Source organism: Bombina bombina, chromosome 10, assembly GCF_027579735.1.
Source record: "Bombina bombina isolate aBomBom1 chromosome 10, aBomBom1.pri, whole genome shotgun sequence".
NCBI lineage: Eukaryota > Metazoa > Chordata > Amphibia > Anura > Bombinatoridae > Bombina > Bombina bombina.
In genome coordinates this window covers 11,317,807-11,341,032 of record NC_069508.1, presented here as the reverse complement: position 1 = coordinate 11,341,032, position 23,226 = coordinate 11,317,807, and the positions used below count along the sequence as shown (strand labels likewise).

General features: G+C 38.7%; 1 protein-coding gene across 3 annotated transcripts in view; it reads right to left on the bottom strand.

Annotated features, from left to right (window-relative positions):
• NTNG1 (netrin G1) overlaps positions 1-23,226 on the bottom strand; it is a 397,703-nt gene that overhangs the window by 356,367 nt on the left and 18,110 nt on the right. For all 3 annotated transcript variants that reach the window (XM_053693779.1, XM_053693777.1, XM_053693778.1), the window contains exon 2: positions 8,820-9,547. In XM_053693779.1, coding sequence (XP_053549754.1) covers positions 8,820-9,053 — 234 coding nt within the window. In that variant the 5' untranslated portion in view covers positions 9,054-9,547. The remainder of the gene's footprint in view (positions 1-8,819; positions 9,548-23,226) is intronic.

Genomic DNA, 23,226 nt, shown 5'->3' with positions numbered 1-23,226 from the left:
GTAATTTTCCTATTCAATTTAAAGAGACACGGAATCCATGTTTTTTTTTCGTGATTCAGATAGAGCATGCAATTTTAAGCAACTTTCTAATTTACTTCTATTATCAAATTTTCTTCATTCTCTTGGTATCTTTATTTGAAAAGCAAGAATGTAAGTTTAGATGACGGCCCATTTTTGGTGAACAATTTGGGTTGTTCTTACTGATTGGTGGATAAATTCACCCATCAATAAACAAGTGCTGTCCAGGGTCTAAACCAAATATTGTCTGGCTCCTTAGCTTAGATTCCTTGTTTTTCAAATAAAGAAAAATGTATAATAGGAGTAAATTAGAAAGTTGCTTAAAATTGCATGCTCTATCTGAATCACTAAAGAAAAAAATTGGGTTCAGTGTCCCTTTAAGGAAGTTTACTATTAAATCTCATGACCTGAGATTTAACCAGCTGATGACCTGCTGATGCTGATTGGCTATTTTTCTTTCTTAACTTGCAGCTACACAGTAGCTGAAGTATAACTAAGAGAACTTACTGGTGTGAGCTGAAGAGTTGTGAGGTAAAATATCTGCCCTGTTACATAGAGATGCTCAGGTGATATTTTCATGTCAGATTTTTACAGTTTTGCTGCATCACTTTCACAGAATTTAGCATATGAGTATTATGTCCCTTTAACCTCTCTGCAGAATGCCAAAACTCTCCTCAGATTTTCCAGTCTGCTTGGTCTAATCTCACCCTATGTCAGACAACTTATCCTTGCTGCAGAATATGCAAAGAATCCCTTCCCAGACTTCTTACTTGGTTGGCACATACCTAGACATGCATGCATACAGAACACATATTCATGCATAAATACACAAATACATATATGTGCAGTGTACACACTTGCATACATACATATGTACACACATTCATACACAAACATATACACAGATTCACACATACATATACAGACTCACACACACATTTATACATAGATCACACATACATATACAGACTCACACACACATTTATACATAGATCACACATACATATACAGACTCACACACACATTTATACATAGATCACACATACATATACAGACTCACACACACATTTATACATAGATCACACATACATATACAGACTCACACACACATTTATACATAGATCACACATACATATACAGACTCACACACACATTTATACATAGATCACACATACATATACAGACTCACACACACATTTATACATAGATCACACATACATATACAGACTCACACACACATTTATACATAGATCACACATACATATACAGACTCACACACACAAATATATGTACACACATATAGATACCTGCATACACAAACATATACACACATTTATACATAGATCACACATACATATACAGACTCACACACACATTTATACATAGATCACACATACATATACAGACTCACACACACATTTATACATAGATCACACATACATATACAGACTCACACACACATTTATACATAGATCACACATACATATACAGACTCACACACACATTTATACATAGATCACACATACATATACAGACTCACACACACAAATATATGTACACACATATAGATACCTGCATACACAAACATATACACACATTTATACATAGATCACACATACATATACAGACTCACACACACATTTATACATAGATCACACATACATATACAGACTCACACACACAAATATATGTACACACATATAGATACCTGCATACACAAACATATACACACATTTATACATAGATTCACACATACATATACAGACTCACACACACAAATATACACACACATATAGATACCTGCATACACAAACATATACACACATTTATACATAGATTCACACATACATATACAGACTCACACACACAAATATATGTACACACATATAGATACCTGCATACACAAACATATACACACATTTATACATAGATCACACATACATATACAGACTCACACACACATTTATACATAGATCACACATACATATACAGACTCACACACACAAATATATGTACACACATATAGATACCTGCATACACAAACATATACACACATTTATACATAGATCACACATACATATACAGACTCACACACACAAATATACACACACATATAGATACCTGCATACACAAACATATACACACATTTATACATAGATCACACATACATATACAGACTCACACACACAAATATACACACACATATAGATACCTGCATACACAAACATATACACACATTTATACATAGATCACACATACATATACAGACTCACACACACAAATATATGTACACACATATAGATACCTGCATACACAAACATATACACACATTTATACATAGATCACACATACATATACAGACTCACACACACAAATATACACACACATTTATAAATATATTTACACATACAGTACTTGTCATCCAGGAAGCTTTTATTCAGCATCTAGCAGACACCTAATATAATGCAGAATGACAACGTGTCAGAACGTGGGGGCAGGTATCTCCTGCGCAGAGCGAGCGTTGTCATTATCGGTAACTGAATATCCAGCTGTCTGAGCTGCCAGGGCCAGATTAGTTTATATCTGAGAGAGATTAGTTACATTAGAGCCATTCTCCAGGGGGTCAGACAAGCACATTAGGGTCTACTCAGTTTGCAAAAACACAAAACAAACATCACGCTATTTCTGCTAAAATATATTAGATCAGAGCAGTTTTAAGAACAAAGCACGGAGCATCTCGTCGAGAGACTGTTTATTCTCTTTGTGCAATAATGTTTTCTAAAGATCCTGCTCTTTACGTCTGGGAGCTGCAAATTGCAGACACTAGAATTTCACAATGATCTGTAAATGGCACTGTTGTGAGATTACAGATAAGTATATGTTCAGGAGGGACAAAACCGAGTCTTGAGAGAGAACACACAAATAAATAATCAATGCTTAGGCGCAAGTATTCACTGAGGAAAATGTACCTCTGGGAGCAAAATAATAGAGAAATGGGTTTAGAATAAATAAAACAACTAAGGCAGCAGTCAGAGGAGAAATGATACGGAGATGTCATACGATCAGAGATGTAGGGTCATATACAGCAGTGCTGCCATTCGTACACTGTTATATACTGGTATAAAAGACTGGGTGGGATACCCTTATTTCCCAGCAAATGGTATTCATAACAAGACTAAGGTGTAGATGTGTATTGCCCTAGGACAGGGTAGGGGAACCTTGGCACAAGTAACAGTTGTGCTATCACTCTGCCTCTGGGTTACCAATATGCGGATGAGCTTCACTGGTTGTAATTATAGTGCTTAATTCTGTTTTTATAATAAATTCTGTTTCTTTAAAATGTTCAAATTGTAACAAAAGGTACCATGGGCAAGCAAGATACTTTTTTGTTTATAAACAAATTGCCAGTTTGGGTTCACTCTCTCAGAAAGGTTCCCTGTCCTAACACAGAGTTACAGGGTGCACTTCTATCAAATGTACGTGCTTTGACTGATTTTTATCCATTTTATACATTGTTTTGGAAGACACAGACTCTAGTTAGTCTAATTATTTACTCCTGGTTTTGCTAAAGTCCTGCTACAAACCTGCTGCATTATTTGCACCTTTTATATATAATGTAATGTACTCAGCTCACCATAAACAGGCGGACTACAGAGAAAACACACTCTTGGTATTTACAGTAAGTCTGACTTGTGCCACTTTATATGGGAAACTGCAGAATCAGGGCATAGAAAATTGCACTAATATGTAGCAGCTACAGGGCAATGAAGAGACCACTGCAGAACTGCATTAGGGGTTAGTCACCCAGAGAGAAACTGGTATTGTGAATTTAGTGAAAGGCACAAGTTGGCTAAAAGACAGTGAACACAATACTAAATAATATATATACACACAAGAAGACCAACATCTGGAATTGACAAACTAATGGAAAACATCTCTGTCTGGGTAGAAAATATTCTGAAACCTCTGGTAATAAACACAGCCAATTTCCTTCAAGACACCACCGACCTGATAAATAAGCTGGCTAACATAGGTATTATACCAGAAGGTGCCATCTTGGCAACAATGGATGTTGAAGAACTATTCACCAATATCCCTCACCAACATGACCTACCCGCAGACTGTGTCACACAACTGATAAAATTCATACTCATGCACAACTAATTTACATTTGAGGAGGATATTTACCCCCAGCAGGTGGAGACAGCTATAGGAACAAGAATGGCTGTTTAATATGCTAACCTATTCATGGTAAATGTCAAAAATATTTTTTTATCCAGCTGCAACATAAGACCCCAGGCATACTTCCGCTAAATTGATAACCGAATACTTCCGCTTTATTGAAGACCGCATACTTCTGCTACATTAATGACCACATCTGCTACATTGATGACCGCATACTTCCGCTACGTTGATAACCGCATACTTCTGCTACATTGATGATATTCCAATAATATGGACACTAGGAGAGTAACAATTTATTAATTTCCACAAAAGATTTAATAAATTCCATCCCACCATCAAACTCTCCCTAAACCACTTTACCACACACATTCAATTTCTAGACACCACCATCCAAAACACAGCAAACACCCCATGATTTACGGCCAGGCCATAAGATACAACCAGGGTTGCACATGAGCGCACAGGATTGCTTGTGTCCAATGGTAAATGTGGCCAGCACATTGCTGCCTACCAGAGGAGAAGTCAGGAAGAATATGTATGCCCCTGTCCACCTGTGGATGATAAATTACATTTTAAAATGTAGTCAGGAACAAAAGGCTATCACCCAAGAATAATAGAAAAACAAGTTCACAGAGCGACCAAAAAAACTAGGAACAAACTCTTGCAATATAGGCCAACACTGAAGAATAACAGGGTTCCTCTTGTCGTTACCTAAAACCCAACCCACAATTAGATATTTTAAGAAAAAGTGCTAGAGAGGAGACTTACATCCAACTCTTCACAAGAACAGGTAGCTAAAGAAATATTACAAGACCCACCCCTCCTCTCAAACAGGCAACTTCCAAACTTTAAAAAAAATGTTAATCAAAAGACAACTAGGATACCCCACAAAAAATGGTACATTTTCCTGCAACCTAAAACAATGCAAAACCTGTCCACTCAGCAAAGAACAGGAATAACAAGACCAGGGCTGTTTTACTTGCGTTCATCAAATGTGATGTACATTATTATATGTAACAAATGCAAAAATCGGGGACACTACATTAGAGAAACAGGACTAAAAAACTCAGGAAGGAATGAATCTCAACTGCTTCACAATCACCAATAAAATACCGGATACGCCAGCAGGGAAACACCTCAACGGACCACATCACAATGTCCAGGATTTGAAAAGAACTGAAAGGGAACTTTAGATCCCAAAGGGAAAGAAGTCTTTTTGACCTTTTCAATGAAGGATGGAACCTGACCCATGACTTTATGAATTCTTATATTTCCTAAGGACATGGTAAATCTAATTTCTTAATATTAAAACACTCAAACTATTTAATCATCCAGATGACTAGTATAATACCCCCTACACAGCAGAAACAGACTCTTTATACATGAGTGACTCTGCTCCCTTATGACTCTGGGATTCCTGAACATGATCACTTAGATATGCACAACAAACATCTTCACACATCCCTGTGAAACCTATCTCAAAGCCCATACAACATATCAAGTGTTCATGCTTTACAGATGTCATTTAAAATGCATATACCTTATTATGTACTGTATAGTGTATATAAATATGACTGAGCTTCGATTGTACATTAGAAAGCCTGATGAAGGGACCTCAGTGTCCTGACAGCTTGCAACTGTATCCATTATTAGTAGCTATTAAAAATATCACCTGTGAATCGCTTTTGCTATTTTCTTACAAACATATTTTTATATTGTTTTAATACACTGGCAAACAAGGTACTGCCCTTTTTCTGTTAGCTGTATAAATCCTTTGCTTACATGCGACTTATTGATATTTTCAAGTACAACCACAACCCATAGATCAGCCCTACCAGATATACACAATGTATATTTCATGGGACCAGCCTGATCTACACCATGACCACTAGATGGGACCAGCAACCAGCCTGATCTACATCCCACTGACTGGATGGGACAAGCCTGATCTACACCCCACTGACTGGATGGGACCAGCCTGATCTACACCCCACTGACTGGATGGAACCAGCCTGATCTACACCCCACTGACTGGATGGAACCAGCCTGATCTACACCCCACTGACTGGATGGGACCAGCCTGATCTGCACCCCACTGACTGGTTGGGACCAGTCTGATGTACACCACACTGATTGAATGGGACCAGACTGATGTACACCACACTAACTGGGTGGGAACAACCTGATGTGCACCACACTGACTGGATAGGAGCAACCTCATGTTCCCCACACTCACTGGATGGAAGCTACCTGATGTACACCATACTCACTAAATGGGTGCAACCTCGTGTACACCACACTCACTAGATGGGAGCAACCTGATGTGCACCACACTCACTCGATGTGAGCAACCTGATGTGTACCACACTCACTGGATGGAAGCTACCTGATGTACACCATACTCAATAAATGGGTGCAACCTTGTGTACACCACACTCACTAGATGGGAACAACCTGATGTGCACCACACTCACTGGATGGAAGCTACCTTAACTACACCCCATTGACTGGATGGGACCAGCCTGATCTACTATACCACACTGACTAAATGGAACCAACCTGATGTACACCACACTCACTGGATGGGAGCTACCTGAAATACAACCCATTGACTGGATGGGACCAGCCTGATCTACTACACCCCACTGACTGGATGGAACCAGCCTGATCTACACCCCGCTAAACCAACCTGATGTACACCACACTGACTGGATGAGAGCAACCCGATGTACACCACACTCACTGGAAGAGACCAGCATAATTTACACCACACTCACTAGATGGGACCAGCCTAATCTACACCACACTCACTAGATGGGACCAGCCTAATCTACACCACACTCACTAGATGGGACCAGCCTAATTTGCACCACACTCACTAGATGGGACCAGCCTAATCTGCACCACACTCACTAGATGGGACCAGCCTGATCTACACCACACTAACTAAATGGGATAAATCTGAGCTAGACCACACACACAAGTGGACTAATAAAGTTTGGACCCTGGGCTGTCACCATCCCATACACAAACTACTGAGTTCTGGCCCTTCCTGGCTAAGCTCCTTTCTCTCTGTGTTATGCTAGAGGTTAGTGGATTTAGCCAGCACAATATGTCACCACAAGTGCCACATATCCCTCAGGCACCAGCTGCTGCAATCATTTAATAACGTGTGGATGTTCCCTGAGTGCAGTGGGCTTTGCTACCACCCCTGAGGATGCTGCTCATATGTCTAACACCTTATACCAAGCTCTATCGTCTGGTTATTTATATCATCACTAAATTAAAAAGTGACAGTACGGACAAACAGGTCAGCTTTTGTGTGATGTTTCTACAGACATTTAAGTATCTCAGGCAGCTGCTTTAAGAAGCAGTTGTGTTCATTTGCTGGCACTAGAGGACATCGCTGTGATAGATCTCTGCAGGCACCAGACACTCACAGACACTGAGCACACGGCCTGCAGGAATATTGCTGAAGATGCCTCGTTACCTCTCATCAATGTACAAATGTTACTGAGATGAAAAGCGCAGTAATAAGCAGCGGTGCAGCAGCGAGTTAGCAGGAACACAGCTGGCTGGACAGAGAGATAAGATATTTGTGTATCTCCCTGACATCCCTGTCCTTCATCTGCCTCTCTGTGAGCATTGTATGAGATCTTTGTGATGTCAGACAGTAAAGCTGCCCTTCGTAAATTCCACTGCCCTAGGATATCATATTTACACCATATAATTTTCACAATCAAAGACCACACATAGGTGTAATGTAACCACACTAGATAACCAGAGGGGGTAGTTATTAGTAATACATAGGAAAAAGAAGGCATCATACTACAGAACTACCCCACAATCTGTTGCCCTCCCCAAAACCCACTGCCCTAGGCACAAACCTAAATACCAGGCATAATGTCACATGTCAATAGCAGCATTTTCAGTAGCAGTCCTATGATAACCTCTATCCTGGGATAATGTATATATATATGTATGTATGTATGTATATGTACATATATGTGTGTGTTTGTGCGCATGTGTGTTAACATTAATACATAAGTGTGTGCAAATATATGCCAACAGATCATGATGGCATTAACATTCATTTTCTATTATTTTCAGTTATAACACTTATTGGATTTCCGCATACGTGACCTATACTTAGGATCCAGGATACAAAAAACCCCAATAGTAATGGAAGTGTACTGGTCATTTTGTCTACATACAAAATAACCTTATAACCCAGGAACAGTAATAGCTACAACACAAGTATGCTCCCTGCTGTTAATCGTCCTATAACACCATATAACCCTCCCTATAAATCCTCCTACTGCACCATATAAAACTCCCTATATCTTATGATAAAGAGCTCCATATATATATAATCTCTATAATTTCTCCTATTATCCATATAACCCCCCATAAATCTTCTCATTTCTATTCCTTGCTACTCTTTATTACCTTTATCCTCTCAAACTTAGTTGTTTCACATCCCTTTTAGTTACTATAATAGAGACGTTGTATACAGATATATACTTTGATTTAAGTGAAGACAGTCACAAAACTTTTTACTTGATAGAACATTGAGAGTTCCCTATCAACAAACATGCAGGAGTATAACTTCTTACCACGGCACAGAAGCTTTCTGGAGGGTCACCACATGTGCTGTCTGGAGGGTCCAACTTCACCTTCAGATATTTGGTCATGTCGGTAGATTCTGGTTGACAAGCCATATATTCCCAGACCAACTGCTCATCATACCTCGACAGAGTCTTGCACACATCATAGTGGCCACCATGCTGCATTGCTATGGATATAGACAACCACAGTGTGTGGAGCTGTAGTATCACAAAGAGGTACATTGTGATATCCTTCTCAAATACAACTTGTAAATAAAAATGACCAACTCCAGAACATGAAGCTTCTACAATCCAAACTCAGTCAGGATGAGTTCTCTTGAAAGTTCAAAACTCTTGTAAAGTTCCACCATAATGAATGTTCTCCAAGTTCAAGGCTGGTCAACACAAAATCCCCACCTGCTAATGTGGAATTTATAATTTTCTTTGTGCACAGTCTTTAGCCTGAACCTCTTTGGATTTGATCTGGAGAACCTGGAATTTTCTGGCATAGACTAATGTTCTCACGGAATCAATGTATATATTCTTTGTAGAAGCTGGTTTACAGGGCAGGAGGGTCGATGCTAATGTCCAAGTAAGTCTAGAGATGATGAGAAGATTGCTCCACATAAGATATGTTATTGTACAAAGTCTTTGTTTGGTGCTTGGGGCTGAGGGGACTTGGCTTTACATTCGTTCTTGATACTTATCAAGGTTCTGTTACCTTTTGGCTTTATCACCTTTAAAACAGAAAAAAACACAATTCAGTTTTGAGTTTATTGTCTAGAAAATCAATGTTTTTCTGTAACTGCACACAACTGACATTTGATGTATCTTATCAATAGGATGACAGATAAGCCATCCCTGAGAGCTTCTCGTGGTTTTTAACCATGTGCAAAAATATGTTTAATGGATTGAAGAATAGCAGTTCAGATTTCACAGCCAATGGAAAATGTTGCAATATACGATATGTCAGAGTATCACATACAGTTCTAGTCAGCATATACAATATAGATAAATGTGTGTGTGTGTGTGTGTGTAAAATCTACACAATTATCTATCATCTGCATTTGTTTTATGAATAAAGAACTTAAGTAAAATTAAATATGGTAATCTCTTTCCTCCACCATCAGTTCATCTTGTGCAGAATATAGTGACAAAAAATACAATACATAACTATTTTATAACTTGTTGGAAAACTTTCATTATACAAGGAGGGACTCTTGTATACAGAGGCAACTGGTTATTTAAAGGGACACTAAACCCAATTTTTTTTTCTTTCATGATTCAAAGAGAGCATGCAATTTTAAGCAACTTTCTAATTTACTCCTATTATCAAATTTTCTTCGTTCTTTTGCTATCTTTATTTAAAAAAAGCAGGAATGTGATGCAGAGGAGCCGGCCCATTTTTGGTTGAGAACCTGGGTTATGCTTGCTTATTGGTGGGTAAATGTCAGCCTCCAATAGGCAAGAGCCATCCATGATGCTGAACCTAAAATGGGCTGGCTGCTAAGATTTACATTCCTGCTTTTAAAATAAAGATAGCAAGAGAACAAAAAAAATTGATAATAGGAGTAAATTAGAAAGTTGCTTAAAATTTCATGCTCTATCTGAATCGTAAAATTTTGGGTTCTGTGTCCCTTGAACTTACTAAATTCAAGCACCAGGCTTGTGAGCTGCTCAGAGCTGATAATAATCATTAAATGTCATCAGCAGTGTATGATAGCGCTATTAGACTGTTAAACGCTCTCTGAAAGAAGCTCAGCTTCCAGGTTGTGATTTATTGTCTATTGTTTTAATAATACTTATTAGTATTTAACTTAAATGTACACATGTAATGGGACATTCTTAAGTAAAAATCATATGCTTTAATTACAGTGTTTTTTAATTAGCAAGTCCTTGTGAAACGGTAAACACAAAAGTAAAGTTCTGCTCTAGCAAATGCTGTCGGCATTTATCGATGTGCAGCGGACATGATCCGCAATATCGGATCATGTCTGCTAGCACATTAATAAATAGGCCCCCAAGAGAAAGGAGGAGAAAAGGGGGGGTGGGATTTCAATTGGAATATTTTTTTATTTTTGCAATGTACTCTATAAAGCAAAAAAAAAAAACAACCTATGACCGCTTTATTGATCTGCAAAGCGCAGGGTCCCGCGTACCTATGTTGTATTGTGCGGTTAGTGATGCGGTACTGATGCACTGGTTTAAGTAATAAATATGCCTCTAAGTGTGAACAAGCTGCCCATTATAAGAATAATTATTAAATCAAATTGCAAACAACAGTTTAGATGTTTGCAGTGATTCAAAACCACTACAAGACTGCAAAGCACTAACTAAACCCCTGCAGTAGTGGTGAGGGCAACAAGTTATTCTTTAGGCTATTTTGGGGACGATGGGCTAGCTTCTGAGAAGCTTTAGACATTTCTACAGCCAAAACTACAGAATGTATTGATATGAAAGGTGGCAGAGATGTGGAAGCCTCTTATTACCATCTTTAAATCCGTTTGGTGACAGAGAATGAGTTTTTTACACATCCGTTGCAAATAAAAACATAAGCGGTGAGGCTCAAGCGCCAAACGGTTTAGTGGTGTGAGGTAGAATTCGTTTGTACTTTAATTCTATTTTAAATCGGGACTTTGTGCTTAAAACTAGAGTGAGAAAAACAGAAGTTAAAGGGACATGAAATACAGATCCCCTCCATTAATTAGATAGAGCTACAATTATAAATAACGTTCTAATTTACTTCTGTTATCAAATGTTCTTTGTTCACTTGGTATCTTTTGTTGAAAAGCAGGGATATAACCTCAGGGGCGTGTCTGAGGCACTATATGGTAGCAGTTTACTAAAAATGGTATTCATTTGCAAGAACACTAGAGGGCAGCACTATTTCCTGCCATGAAGTGCTACAGACGCCTACCTAGGTATCTCTTCATCACAGTAACGATAGAATTAAACTGAAAATGTTCTGTCTAAATCACAAAATAATTGTTTATGGGTTTCATGTTCCTTTAAAATTTGTCATTACCATAATAATAAGCTATTGAAGCACTGACTTTTCTAACATTTTATTTTCAAGCTAAAACAATATCCTACAACCACATCACTTTAGTATTGCTGACGTGTGCATTGCATGTGCATTGCATGTGCATTGCATGTGCATGTTTAGGCAGTAAAAGGCTCACGTCATATAAAACAGACCCAGCGGATCATGCTAAATACCTTTCTGTAGTTATCCTACTATACCCATCTCACATGTACACTGGCTAAGCTCTTTCCCTGCTCAGTGAGAGGACACTACCAGCTCAAAGCCAGACATGATTAATATTTACTGTTTGTATCACACACATATTATTAATGTATTAAGGATGCCAGCAATCCTCGCCTGTGCTTAATGATGTGCACCCGGCACACAGCACCAGTGACCACAAGTACATAAAAGATAAGACACCCGTAGGTCACAGGCCTTGGAGTATTCAGCGGATTACTGGTTGTCACTTATCTGTAACACGTTAACAGTTTCCTTCTGGACACATCTGAGAACCCAGCTGACTCTTTCAATTAAATGTTTAACCCAACAACGCTCTAACTGATCCTAGATATCAGTATTCCTGATGAATATATACAGCATTAAATGTCTGCTTGTAGGTTGGATAGAAAGAAGATGCTTTGTGACGTTATACAGCACAGCAAGTTTATAATCAGTGTATAGATACTCAGAATTACTATATAGAGCTGTTTGATCATTATCAGTGTATAGATACTCACATCATTATACAGTACAGTGTGCTCATTATCAGTGTATAGATACTCACATCATTATACAGTGCAGTGTGCTCATTATCAGTGTATAGATACTCACATCATTATACAGTACAGCGTGCTCATTATCAGTGTATAGATACTCACATTATTATACAGTACAGTGTGCTCATTATCAGTGTATAGATACTCACATCATTATACAGTACAGTGTGCTCATTATCAGTGTATAGATACTCACATCATTATACAGTACAGTGTGCTCATTATCAGTGTATAGATACTCACATCATTATACAGTACAGTGTGCTCATTATCAGTGTATAGATACTCACATCATTATACAGTGCAGTGTGCTCATTATCAGTGTATAGTTACTCACAGCATTATATAGTACAGTGTGCTCATTATCAGTGTATAGATACTCACATCATTATACAGTGCAGTGTGCTCATTATCAGTGTATAGATACTCACATCATTATACAGTGCAGTGTGCTCATTATCAGTGTATAGATACTCACATCATTATACAGTGCAGTGTGCTCATTATCAGTGTATAGTTACTCACAGCATTATACAGTACAGTGTGCTCATTATCAGTGTATAGATACTCACATCATTATACAGTGCAGTGTGCTCATTATCAGTGTATAGATACTCACATCATTATACAGTACAGCGTGCTCATTATCAGTGTATAGATACTCACATCATTATACAGTACAGAGTGCTCATTATCAGTGTATAGATACTCACATCATTATACAGTGCAGCATGCTCATTATCAGTGTATAGATACTGACATCATTATACAGTGCAGTGTGCTCATTATCAGTGTATAGATACTCACATCATTATACAGTGCAGTGTGCTCATTATCAGTGTATAGATACTCACATCATTATACAGTACAGTGTGCTCATTATCAGTGTATAGATGCTCACATCATTATACAGTGCAGTGTGCTCATTATCAGTGTATAGATACTCACATCATTATACAGTACAGTGTGCTCATTATCAGTGTATAGATACTCACATCATTACACAGTACAGTGTGTCATTATCAGTATATAGATACTCACATCATTATACAGTACAGTGTGTTCATTATCAGTGTATAGATACTCACATCATTATACAGTACAGTGTGCTCATTATCAGTGTATAGATACTCACATCATTATACAGTACAGTGTGCTCATTATCAGTGTATAGATACTCACATCATTACACAGTACAGTGTGCTCATTATGAGTGTATAGATGCTCACATCATTATACAGTGCAGTGTGCTCATTATCAGTGTATAGATACTCACATCATTATACAGTACAGTGTGCTCATTATCAGTGTATAGATACTCACATCATTATACAGTGTAGTGTGCTCATTATCAGTGTATAGATACTCACATCATTATACAGTACAGAGTGCTCATTATCAGTGTATAGATACTCACATCATTATACAGTACAGTGTGGTCATTATCAGTGTATAGATACTCACATCATTATACAGTACAGTGTGCTCATTATCAGTGTATAGATACTCACATCATTATACAGTGCAGTGTGTTCATTATCAGTGTATAGATACTCACATCATTATACAGTGCAGTGTGCTCATTATCAGTGTATAGATACTCACATCATTATACAGTGCAGTGTGCTCATTATCAGTGTATAGATGCTCACATCATTATACAGTGCAGTGTGCTCATTATCAGTGTATAGATACTCACATCATTATACAGTACAGTGTGCTCATTATCAGTGTATAGATACTCACATCATTATACAGTGCAGTGTGCTCATTATCAGTGTATAGATACTCACATCATTATACAGTGCAGTGTGATCATTATCAGTGTATAGATACTCACATCATTATACAGTGCAGTGTGCACTGCTCATTATCAGTGTATAGATATTCACATCATTATACAGTGCACTGTGCTCATTATCAGTGTATAGATACTCACATCATTATACAGTGCAGTGTGCTCATTATCAGTGTATAGATGCTCACATCATTATACAGTGCAGTGTGCTCATTATCAGTGTATAGATACTCACATCATTATACAGTACAGTGTGCTCATTATCAGTGTATAGATACTCACATCATTATACAGTACAGTGTGCTCATTATCAGTGTATAGATACTCACATCATTATACAGTGCAGTGTGCTCATTATCAGTGTATAGATACTCACATCATTATACAGTACAGTGTGCTCATTATCAGTGTATAGATACTCACATCATTATATAGTACAGTGTGTCATTATCAGTGTATAGATACTCACATCATTATACAGTGTAGTGCTCATTATCAGTGTATAGATACTCACATCATTATACAGTGCAGTATGCTCATTATCAGTGTATAGATACTCACATCATTATACAGTGCAGTGTGCTCATTATCAGTGTATAGATACTCACATCATTATACAGTACAGTGTGCTCATTATCAGTGTATAGATGCTCACATCATTATACAGTACAGTGTGCTCATTATCAGTGTATAGATACTCACATCATTATACAGTACAGTGTGCTCATTATCAGTGTATAGATACTGACATCATTATACAGTACAGTGTGCTCATTATCAGTGTATAGATGCTCACATCATTATACAGTACAATGTGCTCATTATCAGTGTATAGATACTCACATCATTATACGGTACAGCGTGCTAATTATCAGTGTATAGATACTCACATCATTATACAGTACAGTGTGCTCATTATCAGTGTATAGATATTCACATCATTATACAGTACAGTGTGCTCATTATCAGTGTATAGATACTCACATCATTATACGGTACAGCGTGCTAATTATCAGTGTATAGATACTCACATCATTATACAGTACAGTGTGCTCATTATCAGTGTATAGATATTCACATCATTATACAGTGCACTGTGCTCATTATCAGTGTATAGATACTCACATCATTATACAGTGCACTGTGCTCATTATCAGTGTATAGATACTCACATCATTATACAGTGTGCTCATTATCAGTGTATAGATACTCACATCATTATACAGTGCAACGTGCTCATTATCAGTGTATAGATACTCACATCATTATACAGTGCAGTGTGCTCATTATCAGTGTATAGATATTCACATCATTATACAGTACAGTGTGCTCATTATCAGTGTATAGATGCTCACATCATTATACAGTGCAGTGTGCTCATTATCAGTGTATAGATACTCACATCATTATACAGTGCAGTGTGCTCATTATCAGTGTATAGATACTCACATCATTATACAGTACAGTGTGCTCATTATCAGTGTATAGATACTCACATCATTATACAGTGCAGTGTGCTCATTATCAGTGTATAGATACTCACATCATTATACAGTACAGTGTGCTCATTATCAGTGTATAGATACTCACATCATTATACAGTGCAGTGTGCTCATTATCAGTGTATAGATACTCACATCATTATACAGTACAGTGTGCTCATTATCAGTGTATAGATACTCACATCATTATACAGTGCAGTGTGCTCATTATCAGTGTATATATGCTTACATCATTATACAGTACAGTGTGCTCATTATCAGTATATATATATATATATATATATATATATATATATATATATATATATATATAGAGAGAGAGAGAGAGAGAGAGAGAGAGAGAGAGAGAGAGAGAGAGAGACCTATCTATCAAGCTGTCAACCAAAAATACGCCGGAATTCCACATCGTAATTGTTGCGAGATTGATCCGACGTAATTATAAAAGCCTACAGACCGGCAAATGTTGAAATTCGTGACGTAACATACAAACCAGTGATCTCAATCCGACGCAGATCGATGCTTACGTCATTACAGATGTTTAGAATACACATTCGGCTCTGACACTTTTTCCCAGTTATCAAACCTTTAACAGGTACGCTCGCAGCTATTCGGACGCATCATACCTTTTTTTCAATCCGCCACCCTGGAGGCCGCAGATGACATAGAAATCAATGGGAGTCTGAAAGCAGCGAAAGCTTATGTGCGATGCTGCAAGACAAAGAAATATAACCGATTGATTTCTATGGTAGAAAACCAGCAACGTTTACACCTAACACCAGAACATAAACCCTGAGTCTAAACACCCCTAATCTGCCGCCCCGACATCGCTGCAACCTAAATAAAATGTATTAACCCCTATTCCGCCTGCTCACCGACACCGGCTGCAACTAAATAAAGTTATTAACCCCTAAACCTCTGGCCTCCCACATCACTACCATTAACAAACTATTAAATCACCAAAATGTAACCATCAGAAAGATAGTAACAAAAAATAAAGGCGCCCTCCACAGGCTGTCGCAGAGGATAGATGATCACCAGGGTCAGCTCTTCTTAAGAATGGATGGAAAATCTGAGAAAAAAATGAAAGAGAAGAAAGCGCTCCAATGGTGCAGAATGTTAAAACACAGCTAGATCTTCCCCAGAAATGATCCCCTTACAAGTAAATAGGTACTCACAAACGGAGCGCACTATAATGCAGTGCTATTCTTGCAAGCTGGAGTATTCAGAGCCCACCAGCTAGCTCCCACCAGATTCGATGTAATCTTGAGTCTGGGATGAACAGAACAAAAAGGGGAGGGGAACAGGGAGACTCCAATGGTGCAGATGATCACTAATGCTTTCAAAGCCCCCAATATGTGCCCCTTCTGTGATGGAATACTCACATATGCTGCACACTATAATGCAGTGCAAGTAGTGCAGGCTGGTATATCAGAGTCTACCAGCTGACTCACTCCAAAGAACAGGATTCATATAGTGTGTGTTTTGTATAGCTCACTTACCACTGCCTGATGAAACGGTGCCAGCAGCAGCTTGAAACGCGTAGCAGAATTTCTTGTACTGTTTTTATACTACTTTTAATAAAATATATCCCTTGCCTTGGGATATTTTAAATTATATATATTTTTTTGGTTTGTGAACTTCATTTCGGGGTCCCATATCCTTTGCTGGACTGGGGATCCTGTTCTTTGGAGTGAGTCAGCTGGTAGACTCTGATATACCAGCCTGCACTACTTGCACTGCATTATAGTGCGCAGCATATGTGAGTATTCCATCACAGAAGGGGCACATCTTGGGGGCTTTGAAAGCATTAGTGATCTGCACCATTGGAGTCTCCCTGTTCCCCTCCCCTTTTTGTTCTTTCATCCCAGACTCAAGATTACATCGAATCTGGTGGGAGCTAGCTGGTGGGCTCTAAATACTGCAGCCTGCAAGAATAGCACTGCATTATAGTGCGCTCAGTTTGTGAGTACCCATTTACTTGTAAGGGGATCATTTCTGGGGAAGAGCTAGCTGTGTTTTAACATTCTGCACCATTGGAGCGCCTTCTTCTCTTTCATTTTTTTCTCAGAACAACCTATTTACCCTGCCAAAAACTAAATGAAGCTATTAACCCCTAAACCTAACAACCCCCTAACTTTAAATTAAAATGACAAGATCCCTATCTTAATATAAATTAAAACTTAGCTGTAGAATTAAAATAAACTATTTTAACTATTAATTAACCTACCCTATTATACTACAATTAAATTAAAATACCAATTAAAGGGCCATAATACCCAAATGTTTAAACACGTGAAATTGATGCACTATAACTGTAAAAAGCTGACTAGAAAATATCACCTGAGCATCTTTATGTAAAAAAGAAAGATATTTTACCTCAATAGTTTCTCAGTAGCCACATCCCATTGTAAAGGACTTCTAAGCAGCAAATCAGTATGTCTGTCCTGGGACAGCGGAAGGAGCGAGCTTACGTGCACACTCATCTTATTTCCCTATTCAGTGTAAGGAAGTTTACAATGAAATCTCATGAGAGTTAAGTGAAATCTCATGAGATCATAGTAAAAGAGTTTGTGACCTCAGCACTGTTGATGCTGATTGGCTGCTGTTCATTTCTTCATTTTTTTCCAGCAGCCGAGTATAACTTTTTACACAGAACTTACTCTGCTGAGCTGAGGAAATTGTGAGGTAAAATATCTTCCTTTTTTACATAGAGATGCTCAGGTGATATTTTCCTGTCAGCTTTTTATAGTTATACTGCATCAGTTTCAAGTGATTTAGCATATGAGTATTATGTCCCTTTAAATAAACTAAATTACATATTAAAGAAACCTAACCCTACTCAAATTATTTAAATATACAATTAAACATTATTAAAAGTACTAAATTACAAAAAATAAAAAAACAAATTATCAAAAATAAAAAAGAATTACACCTATAGCCCTATCAAAAAAAATAAAAAAATAAAAATAAAAAAACCTAGCCTACAATAAACTACCAATGGCCCTTAAAAAGGGCCTTTTGTGGGGCATTGCCCCAAAATAGCAGCTCTTTTACATTGCAAAAAAATACAAACACCCCCCCAACAGTTAAACCCACCACCCAACCCCCCAAATAAAAAAACCCTATCTAAAATAACCTAAGCTCCCCATTGCCCTGAAAAGGGAATTTGTATGGGCATTGCCCTTAAAAGGGCATTTAGCTCTTTTACATGCCCAGACCCTAATCTAAAAATAAAACCCACCCAAAAAACCCTTAAAAAACCTAACACTAACCCCCGACAATCCACTTACAGTCCTTGAAGTCCCGCTTGAAGGATCCATCCAGCCGGATAAGTCCTCATCTAGGCGGCAAGAAGTCTTCATCCGGGAGGCCTCTTCCATCTTCATCCAGGCGGCATCTTCTATCTTCATCCATCCGGCGCAGAGCGGGTCCATCCTGAAGACATCCCGCGCGGAGCATCCTCTTTATACGGTCGCCGCCATAAACTGAAACTTTAATGCAAGTGACGCCATCCAAGATGGTGTCCCTTGCATTCCTATTGGCTGAAAGATTTCAATCAGCCAATAGGATTAGAGCTGCTAAAATCCTATTGGTTGTTCAAATCAGCCAATAGGATTTGAGCAGCTCTCATTCTATTGGCTGTTCCAATTAGCCAATAGGATTTGAACTTTCATTCTATTGGCTGATTGGAACAGCCAATAGCATGAGAGCTCAATCCTATTGGCTGATTGGAACAGCCAATAGGATTTTAGCAGCTATAATCCTATTGGCTGAATGAAATCTTTCAGCCAATAGGAATGCAAGGGACGCCATCTTGGATGACGTCACTTGCATTGAAGTTCCAGTTTATGGCGGCGACCGTATGAAGAGGATGCTCTGTGCCGGATGTCTTTAGGATTGACCTGCTCCGCGCCGGATGGATGAAGATAGAAGATGCCGTCTGGATGAAGACTTCTTGCCGCCTGGATGAGGACTTCTCCGTCTGGATGGATCCTTCCAGCGGGACTTCAAGAACTGTAAGTGGATCGTCGGGGGTTAGTGTTAGGTTTTTTTAAGGGTTTTTTGGGTGGGTTTTATTTTTAGATTAAGGTCTGGGCATGTAAAAGAGCCAAATGCCCTTTTAAGGGCAATGCCCATACAAATGCCCTGTTTAGGGCAATAGGGAGCTTAGGTTATTTTTTATTTGGGGGGGTTGGTTGGTTGGGTGGTGGGTTTAACTGTTGGGGGGGTGTTTGTATTTTTTTACAATGTAAAAGAGCTGTTATCTTTGGGGTATTGCCCCACAAAAGGCCCTTTTAAGGGCCATTGGTAGTTTATTGTAGGTTAGGGGTTTTTTATTTTGGGGGGACTTTTTTATTTGATAGGGCTATTAGATTAGGTGTAATTCTTTTTAATTTTTGATAATTTTTTATTTTTCGTAATTTAGTGGGGGGGTTTTGTACCTTAGTGTTTGTTTTTTTCTGTAATTTAGTACTTTTAATAATATTTAAGTGTATATTTAAATAATTTGAGTAGGGTAAGGTTTCTTTAATATGTAATTTAGTTTATTTAATTGGTATTTTAATTTAATTGTAGTATAATAGTTAGGGTAGGTTAATAGTTTAAAATTGTTTATTTTAATTCTACAGGTAAGTTTTAATTTATATGTTGTAATTTTAATTTAAAGTTAAGGGGTTGTTAGGTTTAGGGGTAAATAGCTTAATTTAGTTTTTGGCGATGTGGGGGCTGACGGTTTAGGGGTTAATAGGTTTAGTTAGTGGTAGTGATGTGGGAGGCCAGAGGTTTAGGGGTTAATACATTTATTTAGTGGCGGCGGTGTCAGGGAGCGGCGGGATAGAGGTTAATAACTTTATTTAGGTTGCAGCGGGGTCGGGAAGCGGCGGGATAGGGGTTAATAACTTTATTTAGTTTGCGGCGATGTAGGGGAGCGGCAGGATAGGGGTTAAACATTTTAGTATAGTGGCAGCGTTTAGTGACAGGGTATAAATGAAGTTGGGAAAAAGCCGAATAGACGCAAGATCGATGACTGCTAGTTAACAGTCTGATTCTCATCGCCCCGTACTTGGTGGGCGTCTTTTTGCCGGCTTTTTTCATAAATGAGGAGAGCGTATTGGGATACGCAGTCGCGATATTAGGCGAGCGTATTGATGCCGGCGAATGCAACATAGTTGACGCTTTGATAGATATCCCCCATAGTATTAATATAATACTGCATTTTTTTGTCGCCCCGTACTTGGTGGGCGTCTTTTTGCCGGCTTTTTTCATAAATGAGGAGAGCGTATTGAGATACGCAGCCGCGATATTAGGCGAGCGTATTGATGCCGGCGAATGCAACATAGTTGACACTTTGATAGATATCCCCCATAGTATTAATATAATACTGCATTTTTTTGTATCAAATTATACTAAAGGCCTCTGTATAAAAATACCAATATGTTGAGACGGGGTAACAGGAAACTGCTTTTTAAAAAAAACCAAAAAAAACTATATTCCTTTCTTTTTTTGAGAAGTATTTAAAAAAAAAAGTAATTATTTTCTCAAACAAATGAATGTGTGAGTTTTTACATCCAGGTGCAGATGCTTCATATCATCACTTGTGTGGAATTTTTTGTTGGATAATTAAATATGGGCAACATTTCGAGTTCTGCAAGAGGCGTTAAATTGTAAATTAGATCTGAGCTGCCGTGCAATTAATAAACACAAATTGGTCCTTTCACAGCAGCCACTTCAGAGTCTAAACAGATTCCATGTGCAGGATAATGAAACTTAAATTAGCTAAAAGGCTCGTTTTGAGGAAGCGGGAGGAAGAAATTTAATCAGGCACCAGGCCAAGAAAGCTGGCATTCTGTCTGTATCAAGAGGAAGCTGGCAACCTGGCTGTATACTGGGGAGAAGGCAAACCCGACAGAATCTAGAGGACACTGGCCAACCCAACAGTAAATAGAAGATACTGGCAACCCCCAAAATAACTGCAAACCGAACAATAACTACAGGATACTGGCAACCCCCACAATAACCAGAGGAGACTGGAAAACCCAACAGTAACTAGAGGATACTGGCAACCCCCACAATAACCAGAGGAGACTGGCAATCCCTACAGTAACTAGAGGAGACTGGCAATCCCTACAGTAACCAGAGGAGACTGGCAATCCCTACAGTAACCAGAGGAGACTGGAAAACCCAACAGTAACCAGAGGAGACTGGAAAACCCAACAGTAACCAGGAGGAGACTGGCAAACCCAACAATAACCAGAGGAGACTGGCAAACCCTAAAGTAACCAGAGGAGACTGGCAATCCCAACAATAACCAGAGGAGACTGGCAAACCACACAGTAACCAGAGGAGACTGGTAATCCCAACAATAACCAGAGGAGACTGGTAATCCCAACAGTAACTAGAGGAGACTGATAATCCCAACAGTAACTAGAGAATACTTGTCACATTGCTAGGGGCGCGGCATCTCCTTCCCTGCTTGTTGCCAGGGGCTGTGTCGGGTCCGGATGTGTGTGGCGCTGACGTCATCGCTGCACGCTCCTCTCTCACTGATGCCAGTCCGGACATCTGTGGCACGAATCCTGCGCCTATGTAAGACTAATCAAAATGATCTATCACTGCCCAAGTATAGGTGTTACTTTGTGTGCTCCTGGGTGTGATAGATTGTTATTGCTATATTGCCTTATTGTGTTTGAACCCTGCCTGTCTGAATACTCTGCCTGTTTTAGCCCTGAATTGCTGGATTGATATACTGCTGCTAAACTCTGCTTGTCTGACTACTCTGTCTTTTATACCCCTGAATTTCTGGATTGCCTCTCTGTTGCCAAATCCTGGCTGCCTGACCATTCTAGTGGTTTGCCCTTGGACTGCTTTACTGTTGCCAAACCCTGCCTGCCTGACCATTCTAGTGGATTGCCCTTGGACTGCTTTACCGTTGCCAAACCATGCCTGTCTGACCATTCTAGTGGTTTACATTGGACTGCTCTACCATTGCTCTAGAGGAGGTTGGCAAAAGGGTATCTGAGGAAGGTGAACAATTCTACAGTATCTAGACAATATTAGGTTCTGCAGGACTGTCAACCTCTTTTACATACACAGGGTTAAAAACCTTCTATAAAAAACACTGGCTTGTCAATCTTTCTAAAATCTATGAGGTTACTGGAAGTGACTGCCAATCCAGTAGACTCTAGGGGACACTGGCAATCCAGCAGTACCTGGAAGGGCCATACATTAAAGATGCAAAGGGCAAATTACAATTCAAAAGAGCTCAATAACTAGCATTTTAGAACAAATGACAGTATATCGGTAACCTGGCACA